The 24,348-nt window shown below is 35.3% G+C and overlaps 1 protein-coding gene across 8 annotated transcripts in view; it reads left to right on the top strand.

Moving 5' to 3' along the window:
• The window catches only part of LOC136026871 (rho guanine nucleotide exchange factor 10-like), a 254,534-nt gene that overhangs the window by 222,462 nt on the left and 7,724 nt on the right, over positions 1-24,348 (top strand). For all 8 annotated transcript variants that reach the window (XM_065703651.1, XM_065703652.1, XM_065703653.1 and 5 more), the window contains 6 exons: positions 3,543-3,704; positions 7,562-7,750; positions 10,005-10,194; positions 14,549-14,688; positions 18,787-19,088; positions 21,844-22,141. In XM_065703651.1, coding sequence (XP_065559723.1) covers positions 3,543-3,704; positions 7,562-7,750; positions 10,005-10,194; positions 14,549-14,688; positions 18,787-19,088; positions 21,844-22,141 — 1,281 coding nt within the window. The remainder of the gene's footprint in view (positions 1-3,542; positions 3,705-7,561; positions 7,751-10,004; positions 10,195-14,548; positions 14,689-18,786; positions 19,089-21,843; positions 22,142-24,348) is intronic.

The following is a 24,348-nucleotide window of genomic DNA, read 5'->3' as shown; positions in this document are numbered from 1 at the left end:
GCGAATCTTGATGGAGCATTCACCATGATCTTCCACTCCCTACAACAGATATTTTGAGCTTCTATTAAAAAAAATTGGGTGTTTTGTATATTTGCTGTAAAAGAAAGACGCGGACGCGTTTTTATTTGTTTACGTTTTTGTTCCAGAGGAAAAGGTATAAGAAAATTGCCCGTTTACTACTGAGAGAAAGCAGAAAGAAAAGATTTGAACGAAAATTGAAAGCTTTATTGATGATTTATATAACAAAGAGATCAATTCCCAGAAAAGTATGGTATTTCTGCCATTTTGTGCAGCAAAATAATGATCTTTAAGTTAGCCAATCGGTTTAGAACTATCGAAAGGCTGTTTTCTTAGCCTTCCAGTTTCAGAGGTCACACTGGCGTGCAATGGCACTTTCAACTCTAAGTACTATAAAAATGAGCTACTATTATGTACGCTTTTCATTAAAACTAACGGTTGTACGCAAGGCCGTATCCAGGGACGTTGGTTAGGGGACTCAACTCCCCCCACCCAAAAAAAATGTTTATCTGACTCGTAAAATGTAGAAGAAATTAATATAAACAAACTTCCGATGCGTTTCAAATTTTGTTTGCAAAAACACTGGGGGGCGGGGCAACTAGGCCCCCTCCCCAATTCTTTATTCTCAAATTTGTCCGATCAAAACTTCGAGAAAGACTTTTAGCCAAAAAAGCCTGCATTAATTCAAAAAGGTTCAGAGATTAAGTTAAAAAAAAACAAATTTTTTTAACTGAAAGTAAGGAATGACGTTAAAACTTAAAACGAAAAAAAATTATCCCGTGTATGAAAGGGGCTGTTCCCTTTTCATTTTCTCTCTTACAACATTCTAGGACCACTGGGTCGATACGATCACCCCTGGAAAAAAAAATCTGATGGTGTGATTTTCATTAGGATTCTATGACTTTTAGGGGATGTTTCCCCCTGTTTTCTAAAATAAGGCAAATTTTCTCAGCCTCGTAACTTTTGATGGGTAAGTCTGAACTTGATGAAACTTTTATATTTGAAATCAGCAGTTAAAATAAGATTCTTTTGATGTAGCTATTGGTATCAAAATTCCGATTTTTGGAGTTTTATTTACTATTGAGCCGGGTCGCTCCTTACAGTTCGTGACCACGAACTGTTTGACCACAAGGTTAAAACTAACAAGAATTTTCTTGTTATCACCTTTTTATGGCACTTGGTATTAACTAAATTATATTGGTTACATTCTGAAAAATTAGAAAAAATGAGGTATTTTTAACTTACGAACGGGTGATCGGATCTCAATGAAATTTGATGTTTAGAAGGATATCGTGTCTTAGAGCTCTTATTTTAAATCCCGACCGGATCTGGTGACATTGGGGGGGGGGGGTTGGGAGGGGGAAACCTAAAACTTGGAAAACACTTAGAGTGGAGGGATCGGGATGAAACTTGGTGGGAAAAATAAACACAAGTGCTAGATACATGATTGACATAAACGGAACCGATCCGCTCTCTTTGGGATAGTTGGGGGGGTTATTTCTGAAAAATTGGAAAAAATGAGGTATTTTTAACTTACGAACAGGTGATCGGATCTCAATAGAATTTGATATTTAGAAAGATATCGTGGCTCAGAGCTCTTACTTTAAACCTGACTAGATCTGGTGACATTGGGGGGAAGTTGGGAGGGGGAAACCTAAAACTTGAAAAACACTTAGAGAGGAGGGATCAGGATGAAACTTGGTGGAAAAAATAATCACGAGTCCTAGATACATGATTGACATAACCGGAACGGATCCACTCTCTTTGGGGTAGTTGGGGGAGGGGTTAATTCTGAAAAATTTGAAAAAATGAGGTATTTTTAACTTACGAACGGGTTATCGGATCTCAATGAAATTTGATATTTAGAAGGATATCGCGTCTCAAAGCTTTTATTTTAAATCCTGACTGGATCTGGTGAAGTTGGGGGAAGTTTGGAGTGGGGGAACCTATAATCATGGAAAACGCTTAGATTGGAGGGATCGGGATGAAACTTGGTGGGAAAAATAAGCAGAAGTCTTACATACGTGATTTACATAATTGGAACCGATCCGATCTATTGGGGGGGGGGGGTCAATTCTGAAAAATAAGAAAAAATGACGTATTTTTAACTTACGAAGGAGTGATCGGATCTTCATGAAACTTCATATTTAGAAGGACCTCGTAACTCAGATCTCTTATTTTAAATCTCAATCGGATCAAGCGTAATTGGGGGGGGGAGAGTTGGGGGGGGGGGGGCGGAAATCTTAGAAAATACTTAAAGCGGTGAGATCAGGATGAAACTGGATGGGAAGAATAAAAACCTGTCTAAGATACGTGACTGACATAACCGGACCGGATCTGCTCTCTTTGGTGGAATTGGAGGGGGGATAATTTTGAAAATTGAGGTATTTGTAACTTACGAAAGGGTGACCAGACCTTAATGAAATTTGATATTTAGATGGATCTTGTGCTTTAAAGTTCTTATTTTAAATTCCGACCAGATCCTGTGACGTTGGGGGGAGTTGGAGGGGGAAACCGGAATTCTTGGAAAACGTGAAAATTGGGGTATTTTTATCTTACGAATAGATGATCGGATCTTAATGAAATTTGATTTTTAGAAAGAATTCATGTCTCAGAGCTCTTATTTCAAATCCCGACCAGATCGTTTGGCATTGAGGGGAGTTGGAGGGGGAAATCTTGGGAAAACACTTGGAGTGTAGGAATCGGGATGAAGCTTGGTGGATAGAATTAACAAATGTCCTTGATACGTGATTGACAGAATCGTACTGGATTCACTCTCTTTGGGGGAGTTGGGGGGAGGGGTTCAGTGATTTGGCGAGTTTGGTGCTTCTGGGCGTGCTAGGACGATGAAAATTGGTAGGCGTGTCAGGGAGCTGCACAATTTGACTTGATAAAGTCGTTTTCCCAGATTCGACCATCTGGGGGGCTAAAGGGAGAGGAAAAATTAGAAAAAATTAGGTATTTATAACTTACGAGTGGGTGATCGGATCTTAATGAATTTTGATAAGGGCATCGTGACTCAGAGCTCTTATTTTAAATCCTGACCGGCATTAAACCTCTTATTTTCCCTTTTAAATCAATCTATTGATTCATAGAATTTTGTTAGAGCTCATACCATATGATCTCTTGGCTCTTAGCTCTTCTCGCCTCGTCACAAGTGCCATATGAGCTCTTAGCTCTTGTTTTTAATGAAAATACATTGAGCATAAAAGGCTTGTTTGTTCGCATTTTTTTTTTTTTTTTTTTTTTTTTTTTTTTTTTTTTTTTTTTTTTTTTTTTTGGCAATCAACAAATAAAACACTCACAATTATCTCTGAGTTATCTTTTAAAATGTTTTCATTAAACACTAGTCAAACTTTAGCCTAAAGAGTGGGGGGACTTGAAAGGGTGATAGATCCCCTTTTATACAGGAAAGGTTATATTCTTTTTCAATTTTAATATAGCTTTCGTGAGAACCTAATTCTTTTGTCTGTAGTTGACCGTAAATAATATCTGTTAAAAAAGTCATGTATATTTTCTTCTAGGAATTTGGGCCCTTGGGTGCAATCAGCAAGACCAAAGATCGTCGTCTTCTTCTATTAAATGATCTCCTATTATGTGTTGCCGTAAGCAGTAAGGAAGGAGACGAATACCGAAATAGTGAAAGGCTTCAACTCAAATGGGCTTATCCTGTTTCAGATATAGAGGTATTTACCATGCCTTTTTCTAGTAACAACACAAAATAATAATGCGATTTAAGTTATTTGTAAACTAAAGGAAACTATTTAAACAATAACTTGGAAAATTGTAGCTATATTAGTTGTTTCGATATTCTATTAAATATTACAATAACACATTTTAAATTAATTAATCAAAAGAATTACGAAAAATCTCAATTGTAGTAGGCTTTACAGTGGTTAGAATAGTAAGTCTTTGCTTCATTTTGAACAAATTACAAGAAAACTTGTTTTCTTGTAATTTGTTTCATTTACAAGAATTTTGTTTCATTTACAGAAAAAGTTTTCATTTACATTATTTTGTTTCATTTACAGAAAAAGTTTTCATTTACAAGAAAACTTGTAATGCACATAGCATGCAGTATTTAAATTACACCAGGAGTTCAGCCCAACGTTGCCAACTGCTGACGTCTTTTAAGTTCTACGTCTTATCGTTTTAAGTTCTACTGTTGCTCCTTACTTTCAGTTGAATTTTTTTTTTCGAATTTCTGATCATTTTTAAAATAATGCCAGGAAATCTGACTCCACCTTCACGGAGAAATCCTCCTCCCCACGGATATATCCTATAGACAATTTAACCCTAGTGAAAATTTACCCCGGACAATTACCCTTAACAGCTCCACGCGTAAAATTGATTAAGTAATGAAAAAGCAAGATAATGAATTAACATGCTTAGAACTTGCATTTTAGTTTGGTTATATCAACTGAAAATTTTCTTAGTATATATCGGAACTTCATGACAGTCAATTTAGGAGAGCACGGGTGATATCTACGCGTTCTGGTTATCATGCTTAATGTTCTTCGCACTGTGTGGAGTATGGTTCCAGAGAGTGTGTGCGATGCGGTTGAAAGGCCGACCTTTCGTGGGCTGCTAAGAAACCACTGCCACAGATGCTACTATTTATGATGTCCTTTATTTGCATTTAATAGTTCGTTTTGGGTTATCTCTCAAACAATGTAGGGATATGTATTTTGATTTTTTTATGAGGCAGTGTTACATTTTTCTGTATTATTATTTCTGTTTGTTATGTTTTTGTTTTTTTGTTATGTTTTTTTTTATGTTTTTTTTTCGTTTTTTTTTGTTATGCTTTTTTTGTTATCAATATTAATAAATATTCAGTGCCCGAGTGTCCATCGGAGGATTTGTCCCAGACCACACATTGTACTCTCGGCCGAAGGCATCGAATCAGGAGATCAGTACCTGCGCAACGCAGACCATAGGTCAGCATGCAATTTTTTTTTTCTATCCAAGTCAAGTATTAATTTGCTTTTTTTTTGCAAGTGCCTCTTTACTTTTGTGAATAAAGCTGCTTAGCCTGACAGTCATATGTAAAAGAATAAGCCATAAAACACAAATTACATGGTAAATCGAAAGCGGTAGTTCAAGAGGCGTTATCGGCCCAATACAAATCTTATAAGAAAACAAAACAATTGTAATATGCATTCCCTGTTTGTTTGTTTTTTCTTTGTAACTAGTGACCAGGTTTCCACATAAGGAGGGTTCTTTTTCATTTGTTTATTATATGGAAAAGATTATTCTAATATAAAAATTCCACTTTTAAAGATTTTGAACGCGACAAAGGTTGACTTGGGGAATTTTTGAAAAAGTATAAAAAGTTTGAAGTATAAAAGGTAGAAAAGACAAAACGAAAAATTAAAAAAATGAAAGCAACAGTTTAATAACTTTCAGTAAAATAGAAATTTTTATACATACTAATTATTATATTATTGAAATTTAACTTTTACAAATTCCGCATTTTTGTTTAACTTGACTGCATTCAGGTTTTGATCAACCTGGATTTTGTTATTACTGTGAAATATATTTATTTCATAACCCAAAAAAGAATTTTTTGTCAAAGTTTTTTAGTCAAAAGAATTTGACTAATCGCAAAACGTGTGGAGGCTAAGCTGTCTGGTCACGCCTGTAAAAATTTTACATAATGCCACAAATAAAATCAAGAATTTGCCAAGAATTACCAAGAAGCAAAAGAAGACATAAAATAGTAATTGGCCAAAATTTTTGCTTGTGTGTATGCCTGCTCAGTATTTTCTCAAAATAAACTTTCAAATTATAACCTACAGCCTAAGCCCTTCATTTTGCATGGATCCTAGTTCTCTGCTTAAATGAATTAAATGAAAAAAGCAAGTTTTTCAACTGAAAGTAAGGAGCAACATTAAAACTTAAAACGAACAGGTATATGAGGGGGTTTGCCCCCTCATCAATACCTCGCTCTTTACGCTAACGTTCGAATTTTGTTCCAATTCTTTAAGAATTACTCGTGAATCACAAAGGTACTAAAAAAGTACTAAAAAAAAACGTTAGCGTAAAGAGCGAGGTATTAAGAAGGGGGCGAACCCCCTCATATACGTAATAATTTCTGTTCGTTTTAAATAATGCTAGAAATTCCTGAGCCCCCTTCACGGAAATTCTCTTCCCTCATGATAAATTACTTCATAGAATGATCCTCCCATGTAACCTCCTCCCCGCGACCCATCCCAACGCGAAAAAGTCCCCCTGAAAACGTCTGTACATTTCATAATTAACAATTACTATATGTAAACAATGGTCAAAGTTTGTAATTTGCAACCCTCCCTTGGGGACTGGGGGGTTTTAAGTCATCCTCAAAGACACATTTATTAGGTTTTCGACTAAGCTAAACAGAATGATTATCTAAAAATTTAGATCCGGTGACATAGGGGAAAAATGTGCGCGGGAGGGGGCCTAGGTGCCGTCCAATTTTTTGGTCACTTAAAAAGAGCACTAGAACTTTCAATTTCTGTCAGAATGAGCCCTCTCGCGACATTCTAGGACAACTGGGTCGATACGATCACCCCTGGGAAAAAAAGAAAAAAATAATAAATAAACACGCATCCGTGACCTGTCTTCTGGCAAAAAATACGAAATTCCACTTTTTTGTTGATAGAAGCTTGAAACTTCTATAATAGGGTTCTCTGATACACCGAATCTGATGGTTTGATTTTGTTAATATTCTGGATATTTTAGAGGGTTTGTCACTTTTGATGGGTAAGACTAAACTAGATGAAACTTATATATTTAAAATCAGCATTAAAATGCGAGTCTTTTGATGTAACTATTGGTATCAAAACTCCGTTTTTTAGAGTTTCGGTTACTATTGAGCCGGGCCGCTCCTTACTACAGTTTGTTACCACCAACTGTTTGATTTCCAGAAATAGTCATTTCTGCATTTTCTGATATTTTTGTTCCAAAAATAGTCATAAAGGTTGTCGTTAATTCTAACTCCCCCTGTTAATTCTGATTTAACTGCTAAATTAAAACAATTCTTACTTTTTTTATATCCAGAGAAGCTCTATGAGACTGATTTGCCAAGGGGTTTTTATTTTAATTAAAGCGTCATCTAAGGATTCGTTGAATAATTGTATAATTTTTGGTCAGTTTTTGCGTGTTTTCTGCTTCTGAAAAATTTAATGGATTGTGCCATCTATTTTTTTCATAAAACAAAGGTTCATGAAAAACATGCTTCAATTAAAAGCTTCGAAAAAAATTAACGGCAATTTTTTTTGCAAAACAGATGAATTTTATAAAAACATACGGCAAAACTAGCAAAGGCAATGATTATTTCAAATATATTTATTAAGTGTAGTAAAGCCAAAGCCCCTCAAAAATCTATTAAAAATAGATCACCTAATGTAATTAAGTAAGGTTGGTTTATAGCAGTTTAGTTCACAAAGGGAAGCAGACTTGTCGATTACTGTTCTAACCCAGTGCTTTTCCATTAGCTTTATTTTTTTTTTGTATGCTTAGTTTTGTTAGTACTCTTTTGGTAAATTTTGTTTTTTTCTTTTAGGTTGAAGATATGAGTGCTTCTCCAACTTTAAGTCGACTTCTTGCCGCCAGTGGCACCAATGGCTTAAAATCCTCTGAAGTTATTTCGACTGTTGATCAACTGTGCCATGAAATGAACACGTTAATGCAGGATTATGAAACTCTTAGCAGAATCTCAAATCTGGTGCAATCATTACACGGAAATTATGAAGTAAGTAGCAACTAAAATAGCACTTATGAAATCCCTGCTTTATTAGGAATCATGACTTATTTAAAAAAATGTAAATATATTTGAATCGTCTTGAAATAAGAAACCCTGTAAAAAATTGTGAATGTTTGGAAACTAACAAATACAAAGTAGAAATAATAGGGAAAATCTTTTCAAAGAAATATTCTTTGAATATTTCGGCCCTATGTCCAAGGGCCGTCTTCAGCACAATACGAGAATGAGAGAGAAAATATAAGGCCTGGTTGAACTCCGTTGAAGTAAGGATGCTAGGGCTGTTTTTAAAAGAGTTTTTAAAAAACATTATTAGTTTTAATTCTAACAATTTAATATAAGTTTATTTATATATACATATTTTCTCTCTCGATCTCGTATTGTGCTGAAGACGGCCCTTGGACATAGGGCCGAAATGTTCACAGAACTGATTTCCACTGTCTTGAAAAGATCTTCCCTATTGTTTCTACTTTGTATTTGTTTGTTATGGAAAGGCAGTGTGGTCTTCGTCGCTATTTTCGTTTGAAAACTGTTTTGGGAGGGATGATTAAGGTATGAGAGAGAACTTGGGGAGTCGGTTCCGAAAGCGAGAGAAAAGGATGAAAAGGATGAATTCAGCAAAAGCAGGCGTACCCCAGGGTAGTATATTGACATCTATGTTTTTTATTCTCTACATAAATGGCATAGGAGATAACCTTGCGAGCTATTGGCATCACCTTGCCGATGACACCAGGACACATATAGTCATCCCAAAAACGAAGACCCAATCCAAGCCTCCCTGCCCCTATATACGGATCTTTTCGAAATTGAAAACTGGTCTGATACCTGGATGGTTAGTTTCAATGCATCGTAAACAAAAGAGCTAATAATTTTTCTATAGAATCTGCCTATTATACACTAGAACTCCATCATGAATGAAGCTATAAAGAAAGTCGACGAACTTCGTGTCCTCGGAATCCACTTCTCCAAAATTTCTCTCAGAAAGCCCACCTCGATCAGGTGAGAACCTCCTGCGCAAGATAGGTGGGGATCACCTTTCTCAGCAAAAACCTTCTGCCGCTCAGCTTGATCATCCCACTTTACTTGTCTTCCGTCAAACCCATCAACAAGTCAACCCGTCAAACCCATCAACCCGATAACTGTATGCTGGTGCTCCGAAAATGTTGCTGGCAGCACTCCAAAATATCTAGAATAAGGCTAAAAGGCAGGCTCAGTCGGTCACACGACTTTCTTCAGTCTGATAGTGAGTTGTGTAAGTTGTTGCAAGTTGTGTAAGTTGTTGCAAGTTATGTAAGTTATTTTCTTATTAGTTAAGGCTATTGACTAATTAATATACCTAATGTAACTCTAGTTATGCAAGTTGTTTCCTGTCTTTTGTGGCCATTCTCTCTTACATCTTTCTGGGTTTTATTCGATTTTTGAAAAAGAAGGATTTTTTTCGGTTGTGTGGATTCAATATCTTTGGTTCAGTATTTTTTTGATTTCTTTCCTATCTCGTGCCACAATAAAAAAAAAAATACGCATAAATTTGGATTCATGTGCTTTTATAAGGCAAGCAGAAGGTTTCCCGATACCAAAAAATGTCGACTCGACATTTATGCCTCGACATCTCGACGTCGACTCGAAAAAATACGTGCTTTTTTGTGACTTTGTGTTCATTTTGCTTTTATTATTCTTTTTTGTACTGTGCTATATACCGCGTTGCATATATACACACACACACGCATATATATATATATATTTATGTTACCTTGAATGTCCGAAATATTGTTAATGTCAACATTCACCGGTGGATGTTCGAAATTTCTTTTTCTCTGCTCGGATTCAATTAGCTTTCCGAGTGATCCTTTTCAGTCAGATGCAAGTTATGATAATAAAAGTTAAAGTTAGGTTAGATTATGTTAGTTTAGATTAGTTCAGAGTAGATTAGGTTACGTTGCGTTAGATTTGGTTCTAAATATTGGAAATAGGTTAAAAGCCTAATCTAGGCCTCCCTAACCAAACCAAACCTAATCTATTCTAACCTAACCTGTCATCATCAAACCTTTGCAATAAATTGAAAAAGTTGACTGGTAACGCTGATCAAATCCAAGGAGAAAAAAGTTATTTCAGACATTCACCGGCGAATGTTGACATTCCGGAATGTTTGTACTTACTCTCTTTCTTCACTGGCCGCAATTTGACTCATTATCTTCGTTATTTATTTATTTTCGTCCCGTTCCCTTATAAGAGCCCTCTCTTACAGGGGTTGAGTTTGTCGGGAGTTCAGCAAGCTTTGACGTCTATACAACGGGCAATTCAGTCCAAAGATGAAGCGATGGCTTGGGTTGACAATTGCTGTTTACATTTGACTGTGAGGTCAACATCTAGAGGAAAAGAAGAAAAAATTACATTCCAGCTTGAGTCACCAAATAGTCGAAAAGATTGGATTACAGGTAATAACGAATAAAAAAGAAATACTAAAATGAAAAGAAACAAAATAGTGATCAAAAACTTTTAATAAAAATGGTGAAATTACTGAGGTTCCAATGAATACGATTTCTGAACCAGAAGTTTTTTTCGATAAAAAAAAAAGAAAGTTAACTTCATTTTCAGCGGCAAAGAACTGATTAAACGAAAGTAAAATATGGAAAAACACCGGTAACAATTACAGACAAATTGAAATATAAAAAAATAGCCTGCTTGCGTAGTTAGAAAAGCCGAGGAGCATACTTAGAAGCTTCTCTTAGATGCCAGACTACATAGTATTAATACTATGTTGTATTATGCATAATGCTACAATGGCTAATTCTGGGGCCATTATTAATTTTTATATCCATTATTCCCGGTACCTTGTATCGAATACTGTGAAAATTATGTTTTTTTTTATATGAATCTCTAGTGAAGAAAAAGACAACTTATTTATAGAAACAGAATACAAAGATATTGTTTTGAGGTATGGCGTATAAAGAATGCCGCGATGAATTGATTAAAATGCGGTGATCAAAAAGTCAATAACATCTTCCCAGGGTATGTTTTAGGTCTTCCTGAGGAATGGACCCATTCCTCAATATTTCATTTCCTCAACTCAGTTACTTTGCAAGATAGCAAGAAGCCCCTCAACCAGATATTTACCTTCTGAAATCTACTTTCAACTAGATTACAACTAAAGATTTGTCAGCTGCTATTGATAAAGCTGAAACCAATTTCCGATCTTCCATATGCTGTGTGTTTATACTCAAACAAATTTTAATTGTTGTATCTTCAATGGTTTGGGAAACTAATGTTAACTCTTTAATTCTTTTCAGAATATCTGGTTTGTTCTTAAAATCTTTTTACTTAAACAAAAAAGTTTTATTTTTTTATTTTAGTAGAGATTAAGAATGGCACGATGAATTTATTAAAAATTCAGAGAATCAATTGTGAATGAACTTAGTTTTATAAATCAATTGGAATGGCCAACATTGTAAAAGGCCAAACTGCTTTACTTTATTTTGTTTTTAACCAGGTCTCTCACACTAATATACCACTTCTACCACATATCTTTTGTTTGTTTTATGAGGTTGATCAACTTGGCTTCAGAATGATCCATTTGTTCAAAGTAATGCAATTGACTAAATGGTATGGTAGCGTGTTGACTTCTAAAATTACTTCTAAAACTTATTATCAAATAAAAGATAGGGAGGTGCACATCTTGCAAAAATGCAGAAAAGGCTTGCCAAAAGGAAAATAAATACAGAGTGTGAAAACCGTTGAAACTCTTTACTTCTTTTGGAGGGGAAACTAAGATGAGAAAACGCCTACCCTGTGCTTGATTGTTTACGTCCCAGCTTCGTAATGTCGGGCATAGTACCGTGCATATACTTAGAAAACCGTGTACCTATGATATGGACCTACAAACAATATTAACTAAGTCTTAATAGTTAATTATGAAGGGCTTATCTTACACTTCTTGGATAACTAAGCTAGACACGCGTTTAATAGTGTATTGTACGGCAATTAAAGTGTCACTTGTTCTGTCTAATCGTATTTATTTTGGGCTAATCAAAGAGTAAGGCATACGCTGTATTTGTTGACACTTTGTTATCAAAAGAACAAATTAGTCAAATTATTATTTGCTGTCATTAAGGCCGTGACCAAGTGAACTTGAAAACATCGAAGTTCAAAATTGAAGTTCGGGTAGCCTTCTGTCTCTCAATTCTCTAGAGACCGTCGATTGTCAAAAACCCTTCAAATAGCACTTATTCATTGGCGCAAATAGCAGGTTAATTATACCAGCTTGTCAATTTGGTCGCTAGGGCGATCTGAAACGATTCTTTCTGGCAAAAAACTTGTAAAAATTTCAGGTAGCTGAAAATATTCTAGGGGACTGATCGAAAACAGGAAAATACATGGAAAAATGGTTGCAATCATCTTACAGATTATTGTCTTCTACTCATGATAGTACCGATTTTGTTCTAAAAGCAATATCCTTCATAGAGTACACTTGTCAAAAAGAGCTAAACATTTTCTAAGATTTCTAAGCAATTAGAGGAAATAGAGCAAAATCCTAGCAAACAGTTTGTAGCATCTTCAAGAGGCTAGAGCCTGATATTAAAAGCGGTATCTTCCGCCAATGAATACTTGAGTACTTTTTAAATATAAATTTTCAATTTAACATGAAATTTTCGAGTTCCATCAGTTCAGTTAATCACGGCCTTAAAAGATGTCTGGAATGTTCAACTTATCATGTGTAAAATTCGTTTTATTGCGGATATTAAATAAAAAAACACAAGTTTTTCCAACTGAAAGTAAGGAGCAACATTAAAACTTAAAACGAACAGAAATTACTACGTAAATGAAGGGGTTTCCCCCTCCTCAACACATTGCTCTTTACGCTAATTTTTTTTTGTACTTTTAAAAAACTTCTTATTGTTCTAATTAAACCACCCTTGTGTTTCAATAGTCTTTCGTCAAGAACCTGGGCAAAATTCAAACCTCAGCGTAAAGAACTAGGGGTTGAGGAGGGGGCAACCCCCTTCGTATGCGTAGTAATTTCTGTTTGTTTTAAGTTTTGATGTTGCTCCTTACTTTCAGTTAAAAAAACTTTTTTTTTTATTTTTATTTCTGATCTTTTTAAAATAATTCCAGGAAATTTGGCGTCTCCTCCATTGAGGAATACCTCTTCCCACGGTATTATTCTCTTCCCCGCGCGTAAAATTGAGACGGAAAAGAGAAAGCAAGAAATAAAAACAATTTTGTGTTGGAATTATAGCGGATTCCCCCGCTGGAAAATTTCCTCTGAAAAGCATACTTCCTGGAAACTTCCTTCTCCATGGAAGATTCCCCCTTGGAAAAGCCCCCCAGCTAAAAATGTGTCCCTCCCTCTACCCAAAAATGTATGCATACTTCCCATTAACAAATAATATGCGTGGGGGGTCAAATTATATCTGAAGGCATAGTTATTAGACCTTTTAACTATGAGGAGCAAAATGACTATCTCAAAATTTTGATCCGACGATTTGCGGAAAAAAGGAGCGGGGGAGGGGTTCTAGTTGCCCTCGAATCTTTTACGTCACTTAAAAAGGGAATTAGAACTTTTAATTTCTGTTCGAATGAGTCTCCTCACAATATTTTAGGACCACTGGGTCGATGCAATCACCTCTGAAAAAAAAAACAACAATAAAAAACAACAAAACGAACAAATCCGTGATCTCTCTTCTGGTGTTTCACCCTTTTTTTCGAAAACAAGGTAAATTTTTTCCAGGCTCGTAACCTTTGCTGCGTAACACTAAATTATGTAAAACTTATATGTTTGAAATCAGCATAATAAGCTGATTCTGTTCATTTGTCTATTGGTATTAAATTCCGTTTTTAGAGTTTCGGTTAGTATTAAGCCGCATTGCGAGTTACTCACAGTTCGTTACCCACGAACTGTTTAACAAGCCGCTTTATCACTGGGCTTGCTAAGAAGTCAGGTCGGGGGGGAGGGCATTGATTTGAGAGTTCAGTACCAAATTTATTTTGTATATTTTAATCCACAATTATTTTGTTGAAATTTCTAAGAAAAGAAAAAGTGCAAACGGCTTAGAGAAGTTTAAAATAAAAGAAGTGGAGTTCTTTTTAACGGTAGAAATAGTTCATAAAATATGTATGTAATAGAATTTAACATTACGTAATAGTTTATGTAATACGTTAGATAGGATACCTTAGTTTTCTTTTAGGAAGGGTATACGCTTAAGTTCAATTCGTTCTGTTCCTTGAGTTTGTAGCTATTCTTCCCGGGGATGGGTTGAACAATCCCATATTCTCATTGTATCCATCCATGCTATGAATGCAGTCATTTGTAGCTTATGGATTTTGTCGTGAATATCGTTAACGTGTAATTTTCTATATTCGTTAACTTATGAAGCTGTTTTTACGAATTAGGATGTGCAATTCTTTTCAGCAATAATACCTATAATCTGAAGCTCTTAGATTTCTGTAGTATTTATGATAAACTGGTTAAAAGCATTCTTTTGACGAGGGAAGGTGATCCCTTTTTTCTCTCTGCACCTGTCAATGTATGAATGCAATCATTTTTTTTCTTTAGTCTATTTAGCCTATACTCTTCTATGATGTATTCTAGAACGTATTTAGGATTTTTTGGGGGAAGGGGATCCAAAAAATAAAAATGCATAAGAAATTGATAACATTCACATTTGCTACGTTTTTACGAGTCGAACAAACATTTTGAGGGGGGAGTCAAACATTCCCCCCTGGAAACGGTCTTGCATGTATTTCCTATCTATTTTCACATATACAAAAAATACATTAATAATGTTTTTTTAGAGCTCAGATTGGCACAGTTGGCGCTAGACCCGCGTCATGCCCCTGCTTGGGAGTTGCCAGAAACGGAGCATGTGCCACTAGCAAAATTGCCCTTGTTTGTAACTAGCAGAACCATACAGAGATCAAATACTCCTACAGAGGTAAGAATAATTTTCGTGTCGCTTGGTGTTCTAGGATATGTTCGTCTATCCTGAAATCGTGAAAGAAATACTGAATTTCTATATATTTTCTTGAAATCGAATAAATAGTATTTCGTCAGTCAGATATCAAAACGTCGTATCCCTCCAGTTGTAAATTTTCAGAAGAGGAAAAAAACCTCACAACTCTTTTATATCTCCTCCGATGACCGTAAAACAAAACGAATTAATGTGTTTTACATATCAATCAATTTTTGTTTTATGGTTATCAGAGGGGAAATAAAAAAAGTTGTGTGTTTTTTTTGCTCTTCTGAAAATTTACAATTATAGAGATACGACCTTTTAATACCTAACTGACGATATTCAAAATGATGGATGGCACCATTCTGCTTAGTAAAGAGGCTATTCTTATGCATAGGGTGAACAGTGTAACTCTATAATCACAACACCGGCTGCAGATACGCCATACGAATATTCAATTCGCTTTTGTCGCGAACTTACACAATGAAAGCAATTCAATTTATGAAATAGTTGTAATACAAACAGAGTTGAGAATGTTATGTACTCTGTCTCAATAGCTGGCATCCTAACGCCTCCGTTTCCTCCTGTTTGTTGTCCAAATCAGGGGGGAGGGGATTCGTCCTATCCCATCCCTAAAATAGTCAGGTATCTGCCATGATTTTCCATTTTGAGTAAAGCTCGCAATTTTTTTTGTTATTGTTTGAAATTTACCTCACGCAAAATAGGCCATCCCTCTTCGGATATATGTTCATACTTTTGTGGATGATATTGGCGGATTAAAATATACAAAATAAAATTTGGAAACTGTTTTGATTCTATTTAATTATTAAATAGACGGCACATTCCTGAAATATCATTTCGACAGCCTAAAGAAGTTGGGGTTTTAAATTTCCCCTCCTTGTTATTACGAAGTGAAGATTTTCGCCTCCCAGTTGGCTTTTGTCATAATACCGACAGATTCCCTTGATAAATACTTTTAGGCGGACGTTATCAGTAAAATCTAACAGAGACCACACAAAGTAACTGATATTTTTCTTCAAACTTGTTTGTGAAAAGAAACAGTTAACAATTACAAACTTATTAAAAACTAAACTAATAAAAACCAATTACAAAAATTAACTTTCGTCCCAACCCAACCATAGTAAACGGTCTCAACTCTCAGTCCTCCACTATGTTAGGGGAGCGCGCGCCCCAATCTGGATCTGCCACTTATATAATAGAAACCAGTGGCGTAATTTCGTCAAAATCCGGGGGGGGGGAAGTTGGAGCGAGTTTTTCCAAATCAAGTGAAAGTGACAGTAAAAAAAAAATAAGCTGTTCGGTACCATATAGGTAATATTTATAACTTTAATAGTACTATAAAGGTACTTTATAGTACTAAATAAAGGCAACTTTATAGTCCTATAAAGGTAAATATGTACAAAAAATGATCTGTTTCTGTTGATGCTTGAATTATGCAGGTTATCTTCGTTTTGACAAGATTTCAGCTGGGGGGCAAACTGAGGTCTGGGGGGCAAACCGAGGTTCAGGAGGGGCAGTTACACCCCCCCCCCCCTGCCCCATAGGAAATTACGCCCCTGATAGAAAAGCTTGTATTTCTGCGATACATTTATATTTTTGAATAGGCATGAGTTTCAATTCCGTTAAGATATTACTGTTCGGAATGAAGACCTTTTTAGTTCTACGCAAATCTTTGAATTGAAAATAATAAACAGGTTGTCTGTTTATACAGTAATAAAATTATTTAAAAAAATTATAATCAGTAGTTATAATTATTTAGATAATTATAGTTAAATTATAGTTCTTTAATTATCAATTATAAGTACTAAATTATTATACTTATTAAGTTATTAAATATTAATAATTACTGAATACTATAGTGACATAATAAATAGTTATTATTTTAATTTATAACAACAGTTATCAGTAGTAGTAATTCTGATAATACCTAAATCTTTTTATCGCAATGTTATTTTTTGTTAAGGTTTGCACTTTTACTTTACTTGGTAATTATTCGGTAAGTGGTAACACCATTAATAGTCTTTGAAGAGGTGCTGAAAAATCTTGCGAGAAGCCGAGCTAATTCCGAGGAAAAGACTTATTTAATAAATAAATCTGACATTGAAATGATAAATGGATGATGGTGCTGATTCTGATTCTTTTAGTTTCTGATTCTTTTAGAACCTGATACGGTACGGTATAGATATATTTTATTTGCCATAAAAGTTTTGATATTGAAATTTGCGATTTATTTATTTGTGATATTTTATTTACTTATTTGTTTTACATGTTTTATGTGTGACATTGGGGGTCAAAATTTGAGGGGTTTTTCAATGAAAACTTAAAAAATGCTGGTTAAGCTCTTTCTCTGTCTCTTTTTCCCATCGTTGCGTCAAATTATACTTGAATTGCTTCTGTGGTAGCCGTGTTTGAACACCACTGTGGTTTTCCACCACCATGTGTTTTCCGCCACCTTTTAATTCAGGTAGGTCAGAATAGACATAAATATAGACATAGACAGAAGAACAGACATAGACATAGACATAGACATAGATATAGACATAGATATAGACAAAAACATAGACATAGACCAACCTAACCTATCTATTCTGACCCAACTAATCTTTTTGATGATGCAAGATTCCCTGGGTGGCATAAAACTGCGGTGGCGTTAAAGCACCCAGTTCGTTTCTGGAAGCCTTTTTCACATTAATGGCTTAGTATCTATGCAATGTTTCTAAATTTTTCTCTAAAAGTTCCCAAAGCTCCTATACCTAACTAATTTTATGTATTTCAAAATTTCGTGGTGTGATAGGGAATTTTAATTCTTATCTCTAATTTTATTGTAGCAATCGATAGTATGCAGTGTTTGTAATATAAATTAAGTTGGATTCGTAGATGGAATTAAAATCAAAAGCATAAATCTTTTGCTACTACTTATTGCAACAAATTCAAATGAATAAAGGGTAGGAAAAGCTTATTCCTTTTTGTTTAAAGCTTCATGTTAAGATATTCCTTTTTCTTATTTATTAATATTTATTGAAGCGAAGCGATGCATGTGTTGCTAACAGATGCCTAGGTATTGTATATTTATTCTCTTTTTACTAAAACATAATTTGTTTTTTTCCTTCTATTTTGTAAATTTCTTTGACTGTCGGATTTTCTTGTTCTTCGTTTTAATTTACGAGAAAAGAGGGATTTTTGGGTAATGCCTAATTTTAACTTATATAGTTTGAACCATAGCTTGGGTAATCCCTAATTCAACTTCTGTAGTTTGATGCAAAAACTCATACAAATTTCTTACAAAAAAATACTACAGAATCTGTGGTATTGCCAATTCATGTGAGGCCGAATGAGAAGCAGGTGATCTTGGAATGAAGTTGGAAGTGATAATAAAAAGCAAAATTTAGGAAAAAGGAATTTTATAAATGGGATAAAGAGTGAGGCATTGAGCAGAGTAGGGTAAAGGAGGGGTTTACACATGTATGTTAGTCTCATGTAATCGGGTGCTGTCTATAGTTTTCTATGGAACAACTAAAGAATTCGTTATAGAACTCGTTAGAATTCTATGGAACGGAGTAAAGAGCGGAGCATCAAGTAGATTAGGGTAGAGGTGGAATTTACACAGCTTGCATAGTTTGATGAAAAAAACTCTGTAAATTTTTCACGAAAAAAATTGCAGAATTTGTGCTTTTTGCCAATTCAGCTGGATTCGGACGAGAAGCAGGTGATTATAAAAAAATATAGGGAAAAACAATTCTATGGAAGGGAGTAAAGGGCGAAGCATCGAGTAGAGTTGGGTAGAGGAGGATCTTATGCATCTATGTTGGCCTCATGTAGTTAAGTAGTGGGTTAGAGTTGTTGCTAGTATTAGTATCAAATAAAGCAAGTCATCCAGGAATGAGATTGGAAGTGATAATCAAAAGCAAATATAGGAAAAACGAATTTTATGGATGGGATAAAGAGTGAGGTATTGAGTAGAGTGGACCAGAGGGAAGCACCAGTGGGGTAGCACCATGTAGCCGGGTGCTGTCTTTAGTTGTTACTAGCAGCAGTATCTTCATAACTTCTTTTTTTTAGGTACGCTGTGGCTGCTTTTATACCCTTTTAGTTCCCAAGTCAGTTCGAACAGCTGGTGCGCCAATCAAAACTACAAATCAAAGTTTCGTTTGGGTTATCACAACAGACGGGTCATCTTCGAGAATATCAACATTTTCAATTCAACCTGCAGTTGGGCCACAACTAAAGCCTCTTGGATGCGTAGACTTGGTGGAGACCAAAATAATCGCGATGGAATTTACACCCGCTTTAGTACAAACTGAATGTGAAACCGGTGATAAGCATTATGGTGATCTGGTGTGGATTAGCACTGAAAACAGAAGGTAACGTTCTTTTATTTATTTTTTTTTTTTTATAAATAACCATTGAGATACAAACGCAGAAACTCATTTTAGCACGGGTATAGCCTCCCTCGCTCTTTACGCTAAAGTTTGACTCTTTGCCACAATTCTACTTTTTAAAACAATTAAAAACTTTAGCGTAAAGAGCGAGGCGTTGTGGAGGGGACAACCCATTTAATATACGGAGTAATTTCTGTTCGTTTTAAGTTTTAATGTCGCTCCTTACTTTCAGTTAGAAAAAACTAGTTTTTTATTTAATCAAATATATGTGACGATATATTTATTTGCATATGCAAGGTTTAAATATCAGTTAAGGTAAGAAAGAGAAAATGTGAATTCAAGAAGTCATGGATTGATAACAAAGATGCAACAGGACATAAAATGAAAGAATGGTATAGAGCGATTCCAGGAGACATAATTTCCTTCTGTAGTTATTACAACCCTTTGCTTGTCTGCCGCAAGGGCTTTATGATCCTCTGTTGCACGCCATAACTACCGATCACAAGAAAAGGTAGTTTGGTCTCTCTACTGTGTGGGACAAGGAGAGTAGGGAAATGACTAAAGTTCTCCAATGCCTGGGTGCTTCTGCAGTCACGGATGAAATGGCAGTGGCAAAAATCACACCGGAACTAGTTATGGTTTTATTCCAACTGTTTGGGGACATCCGCAGACGTCTCTTGATAAATGTTCAAAGATACTCCTTCTATTGAACCAACATTGTTTATTTGTTAGTTGAATGCCCTTAGTCCCAACTTTGTGAAGATTGCCCTTGATGAAATTTTGACAAAACTACGAAATACTTGCACTTGAAACTACAATACTTGCACTTGTACTACAAAATACTTTATTAAGCTTGACAAAAGTTGAAAACAGACTAGTGTGTCAAATAAGATCCCGACTATCTTGAAAAATAAAATAAAATGTGTTGTAGAAAGACATATTAAGACGTCTTTTTCATAAGAAATAGTCAAAACAGTTTGTGAAAGTTGTTTGCTCTAAACTGCTAGCACAAGCAGAGGCGCCATTTGGGGGACAGGGGTGGGCAAATGCCCACCCCTGATTTTCCAGGGATTCCAAGCTTCCACCACAAAGGGTCCTTTTCCGGCCATAATTATCCATTATGTCCAACATAATCCATTCTGTTCAAATGATTTGAACTAACTGCACGCCTATTAGCCAAAGAACGTGATTACCTGACGAGCTTTGGGGTAATTACGCTATTTGCTATTAATCATTGTAAATTTTGAAAGTAGGTTAGATTCATAATAAAAGTCTCAAGTTCTGTCAAATGCCCCATGCCCACCCCAAGATTTGGCCCAAATGGCGCCTCTGAGCACAAGATTCTGATGGCCCAAACGCTATCAAGATTATGGGGGATCCACGAAAAAAGGTAAATTGACAAGCGGCAAATACGTGTCAATTACCAGCACACAATTACCAGCACAATTACGGCAAATGTGTGCTGGTAATTGTAAGATCCATTTGATGAGCAGTGCTGCTCGGAAAGTTTTGCAGGAAATTGCCGAGAGCTGCTGAATCTTGATTGCTAATTACTTTTGCAATTAATTAATCTTTATTGCTGAAACTAATTAGCGCCAATCTAGCAATTCTGAATCTAATCTGATTACGAAAGTATGCTACATTTTTCTTCCCTAATGCTTTCTGAAATAAAGTTTTGAGTCTGAGATGGTCAAAAGAGGGGCCCTTACCTTAGAATGAAAAAAGGTCACAAGTCTCTAGTGCAGTTCTTTTAACCTGTGGTAGTCAACTAATTCGGTAAAACTTGTCAACATTATTTTTTTGCAATGATAATCTTAATTTTGGATTATAATCAACAGCGAAATTCTTAGAATAAACAGTATTGTTATTTAATTTTTGATATGTTAACAATTTTAATCCTTATTCCTTAAATTAGTAGAGTTAGTCTGACTAGTCATGACTTGTCAGTTGCTAGAGGGTAACCAGGAAAGGGGGGGGGGTCTTATTAATTCCGCTCCTGGAAAAACGAGATAATAAAACATTTTATTTTCGATGTCTCAACCGTCCATTTCACCCTTTGTAGGCTTAACTAGTAACTAAGTAAGTTCGAAAGGGAATACAATTAGATTTTTTTTATCTATAAGATAGCATAGTTTTGTTTGCATTCCTCGTTTGTTTTATTTTTTTCTAATTTAACACCTTAAGAGTCATAGAAACTATTTTGTTCATAGTTTCTGGATTATCACTAAGCAGTAAAAAAAACCATTTTGCTCTGTAAAATTCGGATTTATTAAAACTCATTTGGTATGACATCATTCTTATTCCTAAATTTTTTTTGCTTATTCAACCCTTATCTTTACGAGATCAAGAAGGATATCAAAACTGTGTATCGTATTATGAGGCTGATTATGACCTTGGGATAAGGAATGACCAGACAGGTTTTAGATTTTGAAAAATTTGGATTTATTATGAATATTATTCTTTGTTTATACATTCATATTCTATATCATTAACGTTTGCCGCTATGTGAATATGTTTTGACATTATTCTTTTCTCTAGTTATTTCTCCAGTATATTTGACCTCAAGGAAAAGGTTCTGAGAACTATTTTGACCATGTTTAAGGACTCGTTAGACCTCGAAAAAAAGAATTTCTGAATAGCTTTTTTGCTGGTTTTTCGCCATTTAATTTTGGCTTCTGAATTTCTCTCTTTACTCCAGGTGTGGAACAATATAACAAATTTAAATTTTAATTTTTAGGTTGCTTCTTTACTCGGCAAGAGACCCAGAATCTCCTCGACAGCTAGCAGGTCAGCTACTACCCTCTGCTGCATCCCACATCAAGTACCACTGTGACCAAATAGTCATGGCTCTAGTCAACGGCACCCTTGCCATCTACCGACGGAACACTGACCTTGGTTGGGACATATCTACACCGCAGCAGATCATTCACGTGGGTGATGATCCTGTGTCTTCACTGCTATGTATTGGCACAAACATTTATGTTGGCTCTGGAAAAAATGTCTCAATGCTGGATGGATACGGATGTGAAGTTCAGGTACATTTTTTTTCCCGAGATTTATCATCAATTAACGGCTTCCAATTTGACTTCCAATCAACTAAGCGGTTAGTGTTTGTTTGCCAAAACTAAGAACGAGTTGGCAAAACAAAACGAGTTGGCAAAACAAAACGAGTTGGCAAAACAAAACGAGTTGGCAAAACAAAACGAGTTGGCAAAACAAAACGAGTTTGGCAAAACTCACCATAAGAAAGTTAAACTAAAAAGACCAGATACACCGAGTGGTAACACCTCTGAGACTATAACTCTTCTGACAGAAATACTGTGCCTATAAAATGAAATAATGAAATGAAATGAAATAAAATGGGTCTATGAGCATTAGTAGGGAAAAGGAGAATAATCAAACGAAAATTTTTTCCTGTGTCCAACAAGCCATCCCCAGCGTCGACAAGAGAATTTAAGCCACTCAAGTTGTTATGGCGTAGCTTCTTTCTTTACCAACGCTGGAGACACCTTGTTGAGTTGAAAGACCTGTTTGATTGTGGGTATAGCGTTATACCCGTTTGAGTGTACAGTATAGCGGGTCTGCGGACTTAATGTGTTAGGTACAATTATTCTGCATATTATGTAGCAAGAATTATTTTCAGATGTCAAATACATTACCACCTCCCCCCTCTAATGTACAAATATTTAGTCCAAATTATATCTTTTCCATCTATTCTGTCAATTCTCTTTGTCTTGTTTCACACTAAGCTGAAAGAAACTAACGAAAAAAAAAAGGTTCCATAATGCGTCAATGAATGAACAACTTGGCCTTAGTTGTCTTATTTGTCTTGTTAGTCTTATTTATTATTAAGGTCTTATTTGTATCGGTCATTTTTCTGCTGCTCCCCTTCTCCTGATCTTCTGCTCTCCTTCCAAGTGGGCCTTAAGGTGACTTTTCTCTGTCTCTCATTTTCATCATTGTTTCCACGAGGGATTCAATGTTTCTATTTCGGCATTCACTGGATGTTGACATATTGGCACTCATTAGATGGAATATCTTCCCTACGTAGGAGGGTAGATCCTTATGGATTATTTGTCGAAATTCGGGTTTCGACTGAATAATTTTTGAAGATCGTATTGCAGTTTAGTAGATATTTTTGTGTGTCTCAATCTTCAGTTCTACTTTCAGTTTGGTTCGGATCAAATTAGCCTAGATATAGGCTGAGCTCTTAAGCAATCCCTCTAAATTGGTCATTGTCGATTACTTTTTCAGTTTTTCTTCATTTTTAAGTGACCATAATTCAAGGATTCCATTTTCGACATCTGGTAGCTATTGACCCAATCAAAAATCCATCTACGTTGACAGCTGCATTGGGTCCGATTGTTTGGCCGAATTCCGATGGGTCCGATTCTTCTCTACATGGGTGGATGGGTCAGTAAGGATTGAATCCTTAAGTGGATTTTTTGGGATTGGTATTGCAATTTTTGAAATGAGATTGGCCACAAGTTGTACCGAACTCTTTTTCTGTCCCCTCCCCTTCTTCATTAGAAGGATTCAATGATTCTATTTTGTTATCTAGTTGCTATTGGTCAAATACTCTGATCATTGGACGAGACATCTTCTTCCATAGGTTGGATGTAAATCAATATTGATTATTTAGTATATTTTAAGTTTGGTATAGAGATTTCGAATATCTTTTTTTTGTTATTGGTTCTGATTAGAACAAAAAATCTCCAGTTCAAATTCTTTCTTTCATGAGCTAAATACAATTGGCCCTCAATTACACTTCGCTCCATAACTTGTTATCATAGCGTCAGTTCTAAATTCTCTCTGACTACTAAACTAAGGCCAAAGTAAAAGCTCATAAAAAAGATGCAAATTAAAAAATGAAAAAATTCAAAAAAGGGCCAAGAAAGTCGAATTAAACGAAATTTAAGAAGTTTAAAAAATTAAAAAATTTTGAATAAGGGACAACGGGCCCAAAGAACCTCGTATGCATCTATTCTTATGTTTTAAGAAAATAATGATATTAAAATAAAGCCATATCATTATTATTGTGAACCGTCTCATCTAATTCATTGGAGGCTCAGGTCGTAAAGGCCCATTGCCTCTGTATAATAAATAAAAATTAAGCCTCCGTACATTAAGCCATGTGCGGTTATATTTATTGTATATAGGAATAAATCCGTGCGTGAATCATTAAATCAGTTCCTCCTTAGTGAATGTAATTAAGGAGGAACTGCAGTATTCAATGTTTTTT

The sequence above is a fragment of the Artemia franciscana genome, chromosome 5, assembly GCF_032884065.1.
Source record: "Artemia franciscana chromosome 5, ASM3288406v1, whole genome shotgun sequence".
NCBI classification, from domain to species: Eukaryota; Metazoa; Arthropoda; class Branchiopoda; order Anostraca; family Artemiidae; genus Artemia; species Artemia franciscana.
This window is presented reverse-complemented; position numbering and strand designations above follow the sequence as displayed.